This window comes from Podarcis pityusensis (genome assembly GCF_964106645.2).
Source record: "Podarcis pityusensis genome assembly, chromosome: 10".
Taxonomy (NCBI): Eukaryota; Metazoa; Chordata; class Lepidosauria; order Squamata; family Lacertidae; genus Podarcis; species Podarcis pityusensis.
Window position 1 is genome coordinate 14,887,049 of NC_138035.1, and position 19,243 is coordinate 14,906,291.

The 19,243-nt window shown below is 44.7% G+C and overlaps 1 protein-coding gene across 2 annotated transcripts in view; it reads right to left on the bottom strand.

Moving 5' to 3' along the window:
- Nucleotides 1-19,243, bottom strand: part of PDE3A (phosphodiesterase 3A) — a 275,812-nt gene that overhangs the window by 38,454 nt on the left and 218,115 nt on the right. For both annotated transcript variants that reach the window (XM_081022701.1, XM_081022700.1), the window contains 2 exons: nt 2,237-2,497; nt 1,487-1,641 (listed from right to left, as the gene is read on the bottom strand). In XM_081022701.1, the coding sequence (XP_080878827.1) occupies nt 1,487-1,641; nt 2,237-2,497 (416 nt within the window). The remainder of the gene's footprint in view (nt 1-1,486; nt 1,642-2,236; nt 2,498-19,243) is intronic.

Sequence of the window (19,243 nt, forward strand, 5' to 3'; positions counted from 1 at the left end):
TTTTCATTTCATTATAGATCATCTCCCAGAAAGCCTTAATCCTTGGGCACGTCCACCAGAGGTGAAAGAATGTACCTTCAGTTTCTTTGTATTTCCAACATTTATTATCGGGCAAATGATAAATTTTTGCAAGCTTGACTGGGGTCATGTACCACCTGTATATCATTTTCATAATATTCTCTCTTAAGGCATTACATGCCGTGAACTTCATACCTGTGGTCCATAACTGTTCCCAGTCAGCCATCATAATGTTATGTCCAACATCTTGTGCCCATTTAATCATAACAGATTTCACTATTTCATCTTGAGTATTCCATTTCAACAGCAAGTTATACATTCTTGACAAATTCTTAACTTTAGGATCTAACAGTTCTGTTTCCAGTTTTGATTTTTCCACCTGGAAGCCAATTTTCTTGTCCAAATTGTATGCCTCCATTATTTGATAGTAGTGAAGCCAATCTCGCACTTTATTTTTTAATTTTTTAAAGCTCTGCAATTTCAATTTATCTCCCTCTTAACCCCTGCAAATTTTGGATCATGCACTTACTTCTGGCCCAACTGGATTGGCAATCCGTTGCTCTTTTCCAGCTCTCTCACTCCTCCTCTACCTATCTGATATCGCCTCCCAATTGTGGAATGGGTCAAGGCAATAGCTGGGACTCAATGTTTTAAAAGTGTGAGAGCACTACTTAGATGTATGCGTGGGAGTAAAAATTTTTAGAGGTGATTGGTTAAACTTTTTTGGGGAGAAAAGGATTTCCATTCCCAATCTGAGAATAGCATCTGTTCCTTTTCATTATATGCCGAAAAAGCATAATTAATCCCTCAACTGCAGGCTAAAGATATCCTTTTCAATCAGATCTGACACTTATAAAGCAACATTTGATGGATGAATCAATTTAAAGTGTGATAACTGAATGCTCATTTAATTGGTTAAGATTTTTCAATTTTATGAAATTGTCCATGAGAGATTATCCAATGGTTTTTACTACCCTTTTTATTTCCATGTTTCACTTTCTTAGATATACAGTGGGGTTATTTACTCTCTGGTGTCGTCGGTCATTTGAATAATTCCTTCCTTAACTGATTATCTGGGAGACAAGGCCAGGGACGGAAAAAGGAATTGCAGCAGCACTTGAGGGCTTGACTCAACTTTTCACCTTTGCTGGAGCAACATCTGAGCTAGTTAGTTTTTGTCCAAGGTCCTGCAGAATATGCTTTGAGTTAGTTTCTGCCCTGTTGATAATCTTCTTCAAGTCCAATTGGGAATCTCTGTGGGACCTTGGCACGATCCCAGAGCAGGAGATCTACGAGAACGGTGGTCTTAGTCTTTGTGATTACACCATCAAAAGACAAGTGATAATCCAGTCCAAAACATCTACTGTTTCCAGGAAGAATTCAACACTCTTAAGGTTCTCAGATGCTACAGAGAAACACAGGACTTTTTGTCATCAAACCACCCCCCTACACACAATTATTTCCTCACCCAGATGATGAAGTATCATGAAGTTTGATGCTAGCACTGCGGTCTCTTCTCACTGGAGCTGGCTCCAAAGTGGGCAAACCAGTTGCAGATGTGGTTGTTGTCCAAGTGGACGACACTCGTCGCAAAAGACCTGGGGGCAGACTTTTCCGGAAGCGCTAAGGATAAGACAGGAAGACTTTTCAACTGGGTAGTATTTCGTCCATGATCGCCAGCAGTTACTGGCAGTCAGTTTGCAAAGAAAACATTGTGAATGGGGTGGGGAGGAGAGGGAAAGAATTATTTTTAAATGAGTATTCTGTTAGCTTCTTCTTGTAGCTTGTATAATTGCAAGATTACTGTATAAACTTAGAAGGGGGTTGAGTGGCTGTGACTATTACAAAGGGACCCTGCACATCTGAATTTCCCATTACACTACTGACTGATAGTCAACAGCACTCGGGGTGGCCTTGGGCTTGCTTGTGAGCCCTTGTGGAGCAGTGGTTTGAGTGTTGGACTTATATTAGTGAAACCTGGGTTCAAATTCTGACACAGCCGCAAATAACAAGGTGATTGGATGACTTTGGGCCAGCCCTTGTCTTTCAGCCTAATATATCTCACAGGGTTGTTGTGAGTATAAAAGGTGAGGGGACTGTGCATGCCGCACCCTGAAGCATCTATTTCACACAGAATGTATTTTCTTACAGTCACAGAATTAACACCCAAGGAAAAGAAAAACCAACATTTCCCACAACCTGAAAGAGGGACGCTCACCTTGGGAATCGTCAGCTTTTCTCCCTTCTCTGAGCATTCCTCTGAGTCAGAACAGGTGTAGTTCTCATTGAAAGATGCCAAAGGGTTGATCCTCGGTTTGTGGATGGCTTGGAAGGTTAGCTGTGTGTTGAGCAGGTTGCTCACTGCCCGAAGGGAGGTGCAGACGTTTGGTGGTAAGGAAGGATCTGCCAGGAGGTCTGTAATGAGTCCGTGAGCCTCTCCCATGACTGCAATGTCAACTGTAATACTGGTGCCCGAAGACTGGAAGTAGAGAAAGAGTGAAGCTTCAGCAAAAAAGAAAGTCGGGAAATGGCTAAATCAGAACCCAAACCAAGGTGATCTCTGCGCTGCAAAGTTTGCCCTCATTTATGCCATATTCAATACTGTGCTGGAGATTTAAAATTTGTTATGTACAATGCCCTGAAATCCATTTTTGGGAAAGGATGTGCTACATACATTCTTAAAATAAATCTTGCATATCTCGATGCTCTCATATACCACTGAAAGAGGAAATGCATACCTTGCCAATGCAATTCACAGGATTTACAGAAGCATTGTGTGTGTGTGTGTGTGTGTGTTTCGCAGATGAACAAAGATGACAAACACTTCTTTTCCTGGTGCAGACATACCAAATGTTTAGTAACTGAAGGGGGTGTACCAACAAATAGACAATAGCCCTCCTTATTGCTTTCATACATGCAGAAACTCGGCACAAGAGTCAATTCTCCTGGTGCTATGTTTACCTGTATGTTTTGCAAAATGTGCAACTTGACTCCTGCCCATCAAAGAGTAAGGTTCCCCATCCTTGCCATCAGCCACCATTGATATGGATTGGGCATGGGAAGCTTTTTGGGTGATGAGCAGGACACAAGCTGTGCAGTCAGCTGAATGCTACAGGTGAGGTAGGGGTGGATGGAGCAAATTTAATGACCAGAGTCCCCCATGCATGTACACACAATGCTCTACTTTATCCTGATCATCCCCTTGGTGTGTTCTCCAGGGTCAAGACACATCTGACGCGACATCTAGCTTGGTCCTTTGTACAGGGGCAGCTTCATAAGCGGCAGGTTATGTGGATCCGGCAGTGCAAATGCAGTCATATATTGTCGCTTGCCCCAGGTTTGCCAGTATAACCCAAGAGTTGATTAGAGTGCAGTGCTGATAACACCAAGGTTGCAGGTTCGATCCCTGCACGGGACAGCCACATATTTGCAGGGGGTTGGACTAAATGATCCTCAGGGTCCCCCTTCCAACTCTATTTTTCTATGCATGTCCAAAGGATGTTACCGTAGAGCTGCAGGAAGCTGTTTTCCTTCAGCCCACCTTGGCAGAACCCACAGCAGCTTTAGCCAAAATTGGTCGATTCATTTGACTGGAGGGCTTGTAACCTTTTCCCAACATGAAACAAGTTCACCAAGCAGACAAGGCGACCCTGGTCATTCTACATGTCCTATCAATCAAGCTCTCTGGCAGGCCACAGGCCGCATGCATGCAAACACGCGGGTGCACACACAAACACACGCACAGAGAAAAGAAACAACGAAAAGGGTTAAGATAGACGGCAGGTTATTGACATGCAGGGTGCAAACCGAGGAACAGGCAGGCAGCTGTGACTGGCTTGTCTTTGCCCTTTATAAAATAACAGCCCGACCATAAATCATGATTCGATATAGTTTCCAAGTCACATCATGAACTCTCTGGCCAAGTGTCTTAAAACAAAATTAAAAGTAAACACAGCTCCTTTCTCTCCTCCCCCTGCTTCCCGACTCTTTTAATTTCCAAAAAGCCTTGAGCAGCACATGCCGGCAGCTTCGGTGGAAATAACAGGTTATTTTAGAATTTGCAGACAAGTCTCCGTAGGGATTTCTATCCCCAAGATTAAGCAGGGATGAAAAACATGCTCCATATACTTGTTTGACACGTTTCTCAGAAGGATGGGGGCTCTTTTGCAAAAGGCAAAGAAAGGCTGTTGACATTGGAGACCTTATAAGGATGATCTGTAGCTTTGCCCAAGGAAGAGTTTGCGTGCCATCTCTGTAACTCATGTCAAGCTGACTCAGCTGTACCGTTTGGAAACTATTTAGGTGTTTGTTTAGTTTTTAAAAAATGGTATAGTATTTACCTCATAAGAACCTCTTAGCAGTGCACATTCTTCTCCTTCAGGTGTGGAGTCCTGGACTCCATCACCTGACAAAAGAGGCACCTGACCTCTAGTCCCTGACACTTAACCAGGGTCAAGGCAACAAACCATAGAGAGTGCTAACCAGGGTTAACAGTCATGTCTGCATCAGGATTCTGCCATCAGAATCTGCCATCTGCCATTTGGTTCTTTGAAATTCTGTGTTCCAAAGATCGGGAGAAGTTTCACTAATAAGACTGCAATCAATCAATCACGCCTTACTGTTGGAACAATTTTCCCCACCTCCACTTCCTGGGGATGTGATGATGGGATGGGACTTCTCAGAAAGAACATTCCCTCCAACTGATCTGTAAAGGTACCCAATTTTGGCTTCAACTGACATTTCACTTAAAATTAATATCTAAGGTAAAGATAAAGGACCCCTGACAGTTCAGTCCAGTCGCGAACAACTCTGGGGTTGCGGCGCTCAGCTCGCTTTACTGGCCAAGGGAGCCGATGTTTGTCCGTAGACAGTTTTTCCGGGTCATGTGGCCAGCATGACTAATCCGCTTCTGGAGATACCAGAGCAGCGCATGGAAATGCCATTTGCCTTCCTGCTGGAGCGGTACCTATTTATCTACTTGCACTTTGGCGTGCTTTCAAACTGCTAGGTTGGCAGGAGCTGGGACTGAGCAATGGGAGCTCACCCTGTTGTGGGGATTCGAACCACGATCTTCCGATCGGCAAGCCCAAAGCTCAGTGTTTTACACCACAGCGCCACTCACCTTTGCTAATAAAAGGACTATGCAATGATTTACTTTCCCTCTATCTGCAAAGGAATCTGTGTGTTACGCTTAAAGATGGAGTTAGGCCACTGGTCCATTGATCCATCTCGCTTATTGTCTACATTGATGGACAGGGGGTCTCTCCCTGCCCTGCTTGTAGATGCCAAGGAATGAACCCAGGACCTTCTACATGTGAAGCAGATGCTACATCATTTCCCTATTTTTTTTTGCTTTCCAAGAGATCTGATATTTACACAGAACCTAACACAGCCTCATCTGAATGTCTGGTGCCTCCTCTCACCCTCCATCTTAACAGGGCAAGCCTAACACAATTTAGCTTGAAGTAAGCCCCATTGAATTCAATATGGTGTACTCCTGGGAAGACACTGTACAACATGATTGCGCAGTAAGACTCTTTCAATGCAGAGAATAGCCCCCCCCATTTTATTTTTATTTTGCATTGCTTATCATCTAGTCAGATTAATAGTTCTGAAGAAACTCAAAAGCTTGCAAATGATTTTCTTTTCTTTCTTTCTTTTCTTTTTACATTTTGGTTGGCCAAATAAAGATTTGGCCTTAATGTGGGTTTGGGGATAATTTGGACTCCACATTGGATTTTTATGTTCTGGTTATTTTTGGACAACAGCAACAAATCATAACGTTTCCAGTCTGACGATCTCAAGCCTTGCCCCATTTTGAGATGAGACGAAGAGATTGTCAAGGGTTAGGAATTTCCTGTGTAGCAGAAAATGCAGTTGCCATTCAACCTTCCTTAATATTTGGCATCAGAGAGGGAAGGGAGGGGGCAGTGCGTAAGATAAAAGAATCAGTCACACACACACACACACACACACACACACACACGTGTGTGTGTGTGTGTGTGTGTGTGTGTGTGTGTAATCTTGTTTCACTTTTATTACAATGTACAGGACAGAAGGGATTGTATATCCATAATGGGACTCAAGATTGCTTTAAATCAGGCATCCCCAAACTCGGCCCTCCAGATGTTTTGGGACTACAGCTCCCATCATCCCTAGCTAACAGGACCAGTGGTCAGGGGTGATGGGAATTGTAGTCCCAAAAACGTCTGGAGGGCAGAGGTTAGGGATGCCTGCTTTAAATCATGCACTGAATTTAGAATGATTCCCTCTTTGAGAACCTGGCCTTGGTCTTCTTCACAGCCCGTTCAATTTGTAAAAATTCAGATGGTTATAAATTGATAACTTGAAACGGTCAAGTGGGGATGGTAAAGAAAAAGACAAGAGAGAAATAATGGCAACTTATGCTTGTTCTAAATTTGAATTGGGCTGCCTAGCAAATGTTAGCCTAGAGGAGATGGAAGAGGGGGCTGCTGATCGAGACACAGTTGCCCCGCTGACTAACACAAAACCCGAAAGACATTTGCTAGCATGGGGCAGGGTGATGGAAAGGACATGGGAGATGTTGATTGGGTGGGGGAAGGTACATAAGAAACTCTATCCTGGGGCAGAATTTTAACATGTTACATTTCCATTTCAGAGATCCCATCACTAACACCATTTACCATATTTTTTCGTGCATAACACCCGCCCCATGTATAAGACGACCCCTGTTTTGGGGGGCTCCAATTTAAGAAAATGGGGGGAGATGGCCCAGAGTTGTTGGGCACGTCACAGAAGCCACAAAGCATCTGCCTGCTCGCCACCAGCAGCTGGCAATCACACGAACAATTGCCACAGTGGTAGCCAATTCACAGCAGCCCTTGCCACAGCCACCAATCAGCCACCCTATCACTGCTGACAAGCTCCTCTATTTTCATATGGACAGCTTGGACTTTGGTGGCAAAAGGGTGGGAGGAAGAAGAAGTCCCGACAATAACCGATTGGCATAACAAGCTACAAGAATTTGCTGAAATGGCGCAGTTGACAAATAGCCTGAGAGGCAATTCAAAACAAAAATTTATGGAAAAGTGCGATAGATATAAGATATATGTTCAAAAATACAGTAAAGGTTCATTATCTATGGTAGCATTTGATTGACGTTGGAGAGAAACTGAGAAATAAGACCAAAGGTACATATTGATATAGGAATGTATTAGATAAAATGTAAAAGAAATATACAATAATAAGAGTACATTCATTTGTAAATAAGGAATATACAACGGGATAGACAGGAAGTCCAAAGTGTTGGTACATATATGATTTTGGAATAGTTTTTTGTCCTTGTTTCTTTTCTTTAGGTATATAAACTTTGTATATAAACTTTGTATACATGCTGAAAATTGTATTATAATAAGCCTTGTGATGTAATATGATAATGTTTACCGATGTAACATAAGAACATTAATAAATAAATAAAACTCAAAAAAAAAGAAAGACAAGCTCCTGCTTGTGGCTGCAACCAATCGCCCGTCCCCATTCTGCACTATCTGTGTATAAGACGGCCCCCGATTTTGAACATTATTTTTTAGAGTAAAAAACCCTTGTCTTATACACGGAAAAGTACGGTAACTTGGGAACCCGAGGATCTGCCTTCAACCGACTGAAACCACTGGTCCTTCTCTCTCAGTGTTATCTATACTGACTGACTCTCGAGGGTTTCAGTAAAAGGCAAAGGGACCCCTGACCATTAGGTCCAGTCGTGACCGGCTCTGGGGTTGCGGCGCTCATCTCACTTTATTGGGCGAGGGAGCCGGTGTACAGCTTCCGGGTCATGTGGCCAGCATGACTAAGCCGCTTCTGGCGAATCAGAGCAGCACACGGAAATGCCGTTTACCTTCCCGCCGGAGCGGTACCTATTTATCTACTTGCACTTTGATGTGCTTTCGAACTGCTAGGTGGGCAGGAGCAGGGACCGAGCAACGGGAGCTCACCCCGTCGCGGGGATTCGAACCGCCGACCTTCTGATCGGCAAGTCCTAGGCTCTGTGGTTTAACCCACAGCGCCACCCGTGACCCGTTTCAGACAGGGGTCTTAAGCCCAGCCCTACCTGGAGATAATTGAGCCTGGGACCAGGCCTGGCCCACCCATGAGGCAGGGTGAAACAGTGGCCTCAGGTTGGTGAAGAAGCAGCGCCAGAGGCCGGTGCAGCAATATCAGGGCGGTACTTTCTGTTTCGTCTCAAGCTGCAAAACGGGATGTGCCACCGCTGCCTGGGATGTTCTACTGAGCTAGGACCAGTCCCTTATGAAAGACGGAGAACAAAATAAATCAAGTTTCCTTTCCTACCTAACCATAATGTTTAATTCCAACTTCAGGCTTCAAAATGTCTTAGATTTTGCAGCGGGCCCCAGCCAACTTAACCCAAGTGGCACTATTTACAAGCGGCAATATTAATAGGGGCACTAAAGAAACACGATTATAATCACTTTCGTTATTTATTGAAGAGAGAGAATTCTCAAGAGTCTCATTTTCTCTCTCCCAGGAATGTCTTCAGGCATCTCAGATGCCCTGGCATCGCTGAACAACACAAGCAAAATAATAATAAAAAAATAATTATAATAATTATAATAATATCCCAAAACAAATGTAAGCTTTGAAATCGGATAAACAAACCCTTTGTTTTGCATGAAGAATAAGAAAAAGAAGAGTGTTGGGAGGCTTTTCTCCGCAGAGAAACAAAAGCAAGAATGAATGACTTTATTTAGTAAAGGTTTGAGAAAACTTTGACTCATCTCTCTCACAGAGTAAATGTTAAAATGCCCAAATTGGCTAATGAAGTGATGGCTGGTGTTTTTGACACATGGTTTAGAAGGATAATTAAGAACAACGGGTCAATGGAAAAGGCAGAATAAATGCCTTTACAATGCCTTTTACAATGGGAACCACCAGGTGGAGCACTTGAACACAATATTACAAGTTCCAGTAAAACCTCTCTTTCATTGCTAAGTTGTTTGCTGGACAGAAAGTGGGGGGAGATATTTTTAAAAGTTTTTTAAAAAATAATAATTAAAAACTCATTTCCAGTTCACTCTTTCTGAAAATTAACCATCAGTTACTTGAGAGTGAGAGCACAGGTTTGTAAATCTGTTAGTCTTTTAAGATTCACATCTGATGCCCTTTTAAAATGTGCTGCGGAAGGAGGGATTCCTGGGTTGTCTTTTTGTTTTTATTACTCTTTCGTGGGGCTGCAATGGTGCAAAAACGTGGTTACAAAGCACGGATCCACATGGATCCTCAGGATTTTTGCATTGGGTCACCCCAAATTCACCATCAGATCACATAGCATGTCCATGGCTACAGCCTGCACAAAAAACATATGCATCCACTGTTTCATGGGGCCGCAATGGTGCAAAATGTGGTTACAAAGCACGGATCCACATGGATTCTCAGGATTTTTGCATTGGGCTACCCCAAACTCACTGTCAAATCACATGTTTGTGGCCACAGCATGAACCACAAAAATCATACACCCACTGTTTCGTTCAGAATATTTTTTTCCCTTGTTTTCCTCCTCTAAAAACTAGGTGCGTCTTATGGTCAGGTGTGTCATATGGAGCGAAAAATACGGTATGTATTTTGTTTAGTTTTGTAATATTGTGATTTTATGTTGTGAACCACCCTGAGATCGATGGGTATAGGGTGATTTTATTATTAATAAAAGTTTGTTATTAATAAAACAATTTATTTTAATAACAACAACAACAACAATTTTAAAATAATAATGTTATCATTAATAAAATTTGTTGTGTTGTTGTTGTTATTGATGGGAGAGACAGGAGCTATGACTGAACACTGGAGAAACTGAAGCAGGACGAAATAAGACTGTTCATAATTCCAGGAGCATCTGCTTGGTCACTGAAGAAAAGCCAACGCTAGACCAGGTGGCCTATGCAGGAGAGTTTGTATGTTCATGAACTACGAACTGGTTGAAAGGATGCTGTACAAAAAAGCATGAAGGTTTCTATGGCCACGAAAATCAATGGGAAAATAAACCTTGCTGTTCAAAGATGAACGAATTACTTGCACCTGCACCGTTTCTTGCTTGCAACCGTCTACTTGCGGTGTTTGCAAGTGCACCTTATGTGAACTCGACATTCTGTTCCAGCGGAAAGGAAAGAGAGAAGGAGAAGGAGTGGAAGCGATTGGCGGGACCCCCTAGCTCTGGAATTCGCTCCCTCGTTGCACAACCATGTGCTATGATATATACATGGGTAACTGAAGGACATCGTGTTTCTGGTGGTACGAACAGATGTTGCAATCAGCCAGCCAGATGTGCTGAACGAGTCTTTCTGTTGACCCTGGTCTAAACCTTGCTGGCCCATCCTAATATACCCAACCAACTCTTGTCCGCAGGTCTTTCCTCTCTTGCACTCACACACACCCCAGCCATGAACGGAAGTGATGACACTGGGAACTATACCATGTCACACCTCTGTTCTGTCTAGCTCAACACAAACCCGCTTATAAACACGTATCAGGAGTAAGTAATTAATTAAAAATGAAGAAAAGCCCACGAGTGACAACTTCTGCAGCCACTTTTCCTCTTGGTTGTTCCTGAATCAAACTTGCGTTGAGTTAAACCTCCCAACAAGGAAGACTCTTAAGTGAAATGGGCCAGAGAATCATAGAATTGGAAGGGACCCCGAGGGTCATCTAGTCCAACCCCCTGCGATGCAGAAATCTTAACTAGCTCATAAATGACAAATGGCTGTCCAACCTCTGCTTGAAAACTTCCAATGCAGGAGAGTCCACCGACTTCCACAGAAGAGTCTGTTTCATTATTGGACAGCTCTTCAATATGGTACTGAATGGCAGCTCCCACCACCTGCCTGTCCCCTACAAAAACTTTTCGGTTAGGAATGCTCATTACTATGAGCAATAATGGGGTCTGTGGCATATGAGCTTTGATAGGCTGCCTTTACCTTACTTTTGCCTATCTCCTGTCAGGAGCTTATCCTACACTCGAGTAGGACCCTGGCAGAGACACATGCCCGACTGGCATGTTCCCCCCCTCCTGGTCTTTCATTTGGGAGCTTCAAAGGCTTTCTTCAGCCCAAACATCACAGCGACCGATGCCAACAGACACCGGCACACTTAGGGATCCTCAGAGTCTTTGCAGCTTGCGTAACAGACCTCAGCAACTCAGCATTTTGGCTAATCTACTTTATTTACATATAAACACACAGAGAGCACTGCAACTTGGCTCCCTCTCTCTCTAGCATCAGACAGCAAAAAGAGAAAGAACAAAGGACAGTAGCCCCACTTCACGGAACACAGTAACACAAACATACTGTCTCCGTCACTTCCCACTTTGTACAGTCAAAACATACACCATCATGTGAAAGACAACAATCTCATGACTGCAATCATAGAGCAGGAATTCTAACATCTCCATCCCCATCCCCTCCTCCATATTTGACAAGAACTGGGTCAGACAACCACTCCCTTTGGATGTGGGACCAGTATTTTATGCTTCTCTTCCCTCTGAGTACTTCCCATGCTCTTGCATAGCAAAGAAACACAATCAGTATGTTTACAACAATGGCAGGGAACTACAGGCCTGAGGGGCGAATGTGGTCCTCCAAATCGATCTATCTGGCCCCTGGCATTCTATGAGCACTGCAACTTTTTCTGGAGCAACACACCCCTCTCTGGCCCTGCTCTAGACCATCATACTTGCTTTCTCCTGATGAGAATGTGTCCTTGAACCCTGGCAAAGCCTCTTCCTTGCTTGGATGGAGGACAGAGAGGCTTGTGTGGAAACTAGCCTACCGTAGGAAGGTAAAAAGTGCATTTATTGATCCATCCACTTTTACAAGTGCCCATGCCTGCTAATGGCATGTGGCCCACAAACGGTTGTCCATGAGAGAAGGTGGCCCTCAGCATGAAAAAGGCTGCCCACTCTTGGATTATAGGATCAACTGTATGGCAAGATCTCCATGAATTAGTAAAAGGATTCTCTGCTAGAAAATAAAGCATTTCATAATAAGCAGCAGAGCTCATCTGATACGTACCCTGTATTAGAACAGCAACACAAGCAGGTTGACCAATAAACAAAACATAAAGACTCTCTTCTTCTTCTTCCTCCATCTCTCCCAAAAGACAAACTGTCAAGAGTCTATGGTGCAACTTTTCCCATTTAAAGCTCCCAGCTGCAAGATCTTGCTTTCCCATAATGGCGGTTACAGAAAGAGGGTCATTGTTTTTAGGGCTGGGTGGTCGAACCTGACAGGTTGCAGGACCCTGCGACCAGCAAGTGGGATTATCTGCCTCCTCAGCCGAAGGAAAATGCTTGACGTCAGTGTTTCATAGGTCCAGGGCCCCTCTTGCAAGCGGCAATGCTTTGCTTTGGGCTTAGCACCTAAAATGGGCACCAGGTGAGGGGCAGGAAGCGGGGAGCACTCTGCCCTGGGAGTCCTGGTAATTTAAGATTGCACAGAAGGCAAGGCAAATAACTGTGTCTGCAGATTCCACACTCCAAAGGTCACCCGGAGTGTCACGAAAATCTTAATATTTAACTGCGGCAAAGGGAAAGACTCGAGATGAGGCTCTGAATTCCAAATGTTGCTATTGATTCTATCTTTTTTTTTTAGGACAGAAATTTAACTAGGTTAAAAAGAACTCCTCGCCCTACATATCAACACTGATGCATCCTGAATGCACAAAATCTAAAGGCTTAAGACAGGATGTTGGTTTCCATTGGGAATTCACGGTTAGGCAGATGGATTTTGTGCATGCTCAGAGTCTGACAGAACATCTTTAGTTGCAGGCATGGAGGAATTTTCCTCTCAGGCTGGATTGGCAGAGGCCCTGGGCTCATTTGTTTTATTTTTTAATTTCTTTGTTTTCTGCCTTGGCTCACTGGATGAGGTCACCTTGAGCAAATCTGCTATGTAAGCATCCTTCTATAGCACAAAGGCATGTAGGAAGCTATGGTTAACATAAGAAGAGTCATGCTGGACCAAACCACTATAGCATCCAGTTCTCACAGTGGCCAACCAAGGGAAGCCATGAATTGCACACTTTCCTTACCTTCAAATGGAAAATAGTCCCAACCCCACCTAGAGATGCTGATGAAGGAACCAGAGACCTTCTGCACCCAAAGCACAACTACCAGCACTGAGCTATGGTCCTTCCCCATCAGGTGGCTATTTGAGCTGGACCAAGGAGAGCGGGGAATGACCCCAAAGCTACTTTGCCTGCCTGAAAGAGATGTCTCTTTTTTCCCACCAGTGGCCTTGAGCAAACTTGTGAGGGCCTGGATTCCCTGTGGCAATAACCAGGAACAGATGGCCTGCAAAAAGTTGCAACCAGAGGAGACAGTTCGCCTAACCTCCTGCTAAGTAACCAAGAATGAAGACCAAGTTTCTCTGCAGTTAGTCTCCTTTTTATCACCAGGACCAGACAAGCGATCTGCAAACCTCTTCGCTCCACTGCAGCACCAAATCACAAAAGCCCTTGGCACAGGAGATGTTGCGATAAGACCAGAGCAGAGGTCCCCGCTCAACAACAGCGACAGCTATAAAAAGGATGCTTTTATTTTGACCGGCTGGATGGGAGATTATAAAGAAGGACCTGCAAGATACAAGGCATTGCCCATCAGCATCGCCTTTCGCACCGAGATGCTTGAATGGGAGACAACAGGCGCACCGTCTCCTGCAGGCGAGAGTTACATTCGTAAGGCAGGAGGGGATCTAGATTGGTCTATAAGTCTACATGAGCCAGTGTGCTGCAGTGGTTTGAGTGTCAGACCTGGGAGACCAGGGTTCAAATCCCCACTCGGCCATGTAGATCACTGGGTGGACTTGGGCCAGTCCCTGCCTCTCAGACTAACCTGCCTCCCAGGGTTGTTGTGAAGATAAAATGGGAAGGAGAACTATTTACACCACCTTGAGCTCCTTGGAGGAAAGGCGGGATATAAACAGAACACACAAGCACACAAATATTCCTGGTCTGCGACAGCTTCACACACGTTTGGTCTTCTGATTCAGCTACTCCACAACTGTGCTTAGCCTTCATCACAAAAGCTCTCTGCAGGCTGAGGGAAATTCATCTGCGCAGCAATTTCGCCGGCTAACACAGGCAAAGTGAAATTAGCTCAGTGAACCTGAGGGAATGAATTTTTCCATGAAAAGAAACCTGTGCCCTAGTTTCTCCCCACCCGCCCTTCTCTCTTTCCCTTGAACATCCCTGCATTTTGTCACGTTGCTGCCCCTGAGTCTTGGGTGAGGGTGTTTTTGGGTAGCTGTTCCTCTGTGAAATTAAATTTAGGCACCAGAGCACAAAGGTCAACACTCGCTATAGGGCTAACATGCAGCAAGCAGCATCCATCACCCTAGGTTTCTCTCATTTGACCAAAACTGGATCCATTCACATTTCTGTACCTTCTGTTGGGTGAACTAAATCACTGTGTAAAAGCCGGGGGTGGGGGATAATTTCAAAACGTGGCTTTCTCCTGCTTGCAACTTAACAACACTCCCTCTGCAGCCATTGGATGAGTAGCTGTGATGTCACAGAATGTCAACACTAGAGCTTTTGTGACACACAGAAAGGATAACTCTGTCTGTGGCAAGCCATCTGTAAACATCTATCACAACACAAAGGATTTGGTTACTGGCATGCTGAGGGAATTGGTATTTGTTGAGCAATTGCCAGCGCTACCCACAAAGCGGCAGTTGTGAATGAGGTGAAGGCCACACATGAGGGCTGGGAGGACATAGGAAGAGACTGGTCCATTTCGCTCGGTGTTTTCTATGCACTGAGTGGAAAAGGCTCTCAAATTTTTTTGGCACGGCTACCTAGATGATTTCAGCCTCACTACTGTGGCGTTTCCGTGAGCTGCTCTCGTTTGCCAGAAGCGGCTTAGTCATGCTGGCCACATGACCCGGAAGCCGTACACCGGCTCCCTCGGCCAGTAAAGCAAGATGAGCGCCACAACCCCAGAGTTGTCCGCAACTGGACCTAACAGTCAGGGGTCACCTTTACCTTTACTGTGGTCCAAAGAAAAGCAGAGTAATAAGTTTGGCACTAGCTTGGCTGCAGGAATTGTTGGAAGGTGGCACACAAGATGCTCTCAAACTGTCTTAGGGATTCCAGTTCGGATTTGTGTAGGTTTTACTCCTTAGCCTTTACTTCTCCTGAAGATATATCCTGCGAAGCAGTGGAGGTTTAGGATCAGTTTTCCTAGATAGGCTACCTTTCCAGGTTGATGAGCCCCACCTGCCCCTGACTTCCCTCTACAGCAGTGCAAAAACTGCCTTCTTGACTGATGGACCCACTGATGATGATATGATGAAATACTTTATTGTCACTTGTACAACTTGTATACAGTGAGATTACACAAGCACCCCCCCACTCAGCTCTCTTAGTCTTCATTCCCCTCGTTTACTGACGCACACCCACCAAACCCAAAAGTCAGTTGCCCTGTTGTTATCTTTTCATTCAGCAGCCTAACAGCCCACGGATAGAAGCTGTTCTTTACCTTGTTGGTGCAACTAATCATCCTTCTATATCTTCTGCCTGAGGGCAGGAGATGAAGAAAGTGCCGGCCAGGGTGTGAATCACCCCTGAGAATTTTCCTCACTCTCCTGAGCCAACTTTCTTCTGCTATTTCATCCAGTGGATTCACGGGACAGCCCATAATATCTTGTGCTGTATTCATCACCCTCTATCAGTTGATGTCACCTCCTATCAGTTGATGTCAAACCAGTGTACCACACCATGATGCAGTATGAAAGGACACTTTCTATTGTGGACAGGTAGAAGGAGATCATCAAATGTTGATTGACATCGTTCTTTCGCAATACTCTGAGGAGATGGAGTCTCTGTTGGGCTTTCTTAACCACCTGGGTTGTACTGATTTTCCAAGCAAGGCATTCACTGAGATAAACTCCTAGGAATTTATCTTATTGATCTTATTGATCTTATTGATCTTATTTATTTATTTATTTACCCACTGTTGGTCTTGTCTGCTCCCTCCACCCAAACCTGTCTTTCCATGCAGAGGAAGTCCCTAACTCATGGAAGGTTGGGGACCCATCGGCTACCCTCACCTGGTTTAGCTGGCCATTCAAAGCTGTTTCCTGGTGTGTGGCTGCTGCCACATGCTAACAGCTTCTAGAAGCCATAAGCGATTGCTGAGTGCAGGGTGGGGAATGAAGGTGGACAAACAACCCCAGAAGGAGCACAATGTGTTCCCTACCAGAGGTACTATCCAACACCCCATACACCCCACAGCTAATATAAAGCTGAATAAACGTGGCTTCGAAGAGATGTTCTATTTTCAACCAGGAATGGAAAACAGGACTCTTGAGCATTGATGCTCTGATATATATTCTTTGAAACAACACTTAATAAGTGCGCACACGCATTCAGCACCCAATTCATGTTCTCCAAAGGTACCGCTCTGCTATTATTCCATCACAAAAATTGCTCCTGTTCTGTCATACATTCAACAATAATAGATAGTTTCAGTACTAAAACTGTCAACATATCATCTCTTTGCTCAGTGCTCCGCACAGCCTCTATTGAATATGTTCAGCAAAATCACCTCCAAAAGGAAAATCTGGATCAATTACCGTATTTTTCGCTCTATAAGACGCACCAGACCACAAGACGCACCTAGTTTTTAGAGGAGGAAAACAAGAAAAAAAATATTCTCAATCTCAGAAGCCAGAACAGCAAGAGGAATCACTGCGTAGTGAAAGCAGCAATCCCTCTTGCTGTTCTGGGTTCTGGGATAGCTGCGCAGCCTGCATTCGCTCCATAAGACGCACAAGCATTTCCCCTTAATTTTTAGGAGGGGAAAAGTGAGTCTTATAGAGCAAAAAATACGGTAATCTGGAATAATGAGCAGACCTTGGTTTTCTAGAGATGCACCTGATACATGGAAGCATCCACTCTCAATTGCTTTGATGGGGGAGTCCAAAAGAATAAACTACATGTATAAAACAAAACAACAACAGATTTGTACATTACATATGTTCAGAACGGTTGGGTGGGTGTGAAAATAAAAGTTCAAGTGCTCATGATTCTGCCCTTCTGAAATATAAATTCATACTCGATGAAGGAGGCAGACTTTTTCACCGGTAGCAACAGGGCTGTGGCATGCTCTCCCCTCTGAAATATGGGGCGCCCTATGGGCATTCTGCCAACTCTTGAAGACATGCCTGCTTAGACATGCATTCCCCTGATCTCCCGAATTGAAGCTGCTCTTTTAATTGCTGATTTAACTGTTAGCCAACACTTTACGTATCTGGGATGGCAACACATGAGTTCGTATATACCTACTTGAGCTAACCTGCTCACTTCTTGGGAAGCTTACAGTGGTGCCTCGCAAGACGAAAATAATCCGTTCCGCGAGTCTCTTCGTCTAGCGGTTTTTTCGTCTTGCGAAGCAACCCTATTAGCAGTTTAGCGGATTAGCGCTATTAGCGGTTTAGCGGCTATTAAAGGCTTAGCAGCTAAAAGGCTATTAGCGGCTTAGAAAAAGGGGGGGAGCGAAAAAAATCGCAAGACTCGCAAGACGTTTTCGTCTTGCAAAGCAAGCCCATAGGGAAATTCGTCTTGCGAAGCGCATTGAAAAACAGAACACCCTTTCGTCTAGCGGGTTTTTCGTCTTGCGAGGCATTCGTCTTGCGGGCACCACTGTACTTCAGCAGCCAATAATATTTAGGTAATGCAGGTGAAACGGAACACTTGGGAGAGCAGGTGGGAGGGAATGTCAGTCATGCAGCAACTGGTGCCTCCCACTCAAAAGTGGGAGAACTGCCAGGCAGTTCCAAGGAGTAGAGTTACTGGAATAGATGAGGACCATCAAGTGTGACTTCTGGAGAACATCTGTCTAAGCAAGGGTGAATTAACTTTTTTTTTCCTGCTCAAAGGCCTTCCGAGCCATCTTCTAGGGCAGCGGTTCTCAACCTGTGGGTCCCCAGATGTTGTTGGACTACAACTCCCATCACCCCCGAGCTCTGGCCTTGCTAGCTAGGGGTGATGGGAGTTGTAGTTCAACAACATCTGGGGACCCACAGGTTGAGAAAGGCTGTTCTAGGGGCCACATGCCCATGGTAGGTGGAGCAATAAATGTACATTTTTACTTTATACAGAGGGCTTGTTTTTGGACACACATACCCCTCTCTCCATTCAGGTAAGCAAGAGGCATTACCAAAGTCCAAGGACTTTGTAAACAGGCAAAATAACTCAAGGAGGGTGCAAAGCACAACTGGTAAAGGACATGACTTGGTGAGAGGGTGTGTAGTCAGGAGGGGAGTCCTGAGAGTCAGACAAGAGAAGCTTGGATGGCCAAATTTGGCCCCCTGACCTGAGGTTCCCCATCCTTGGCTAGGAGACTGGATGCAGTTATCTAGTGTTCCCCCACCGGGCATAAGAAACAACACTGGCCAGTGTTACTGCATCTTCCCGAAGCTGCTCATCCCAGCCTTCCTATGGGATGCAAAAGTGTCAAAGTGAAAGGGCTTCCCATACAGATGCTCTCTTAGGAGAGAATATGTTGCTGTGGGTTAAACCACAGAGCCTAGAACTTGTCAATCAGAAGGTCGGCGGTTCAAATCCCTGTGATGGGGTGAGCTCCCGTTGTTTGGTCCCTGCTCCTGCCAACCTAACAGTTCAAAAGCACATCAAAGTGCAAGTAGATAAGTAGGTACCGCTCCGGCGGGAAGGTAAATGGAGTTTTTGTGCGCTGCTTTGGTTTGCCAGAAGCGGCTTAGTCATGCTGGCCACATGACCCGGAAGCTGTACGCTGGCTCCCTTGGCCAATAAAGCAAGATGAGCGCCACAACCCCAGAGTCGGTCACCACTGGACCTAATGGTCAGGGGTCCCTTTACCTTTACCTTACACTAGATAAAGATGGAGCACCAGAATATGGACCAAGGAAGGGTGTCCAGGTTCTTTATAATCCAGTTCAGCTTGTCCAGTAATGTGCATTTGGAATAGGGTGTGTATTTGTTGCTGTCAAAAGGACACTTGGTTTCCTAAGAAAAACCCAGCAGTCTCCGGAGAGTGACACTGAAACTGTACGGATTTGTATGAATCAAAATGAACTCTAACATATACTTTAATATAGGCTCTAACCAATAACTAATAAGGCAGAATTATGTCTGGATGGCCCGTCCACCACTAATACACTATTACTGTGCCAACAAAACAACAACACCCACAAAACAA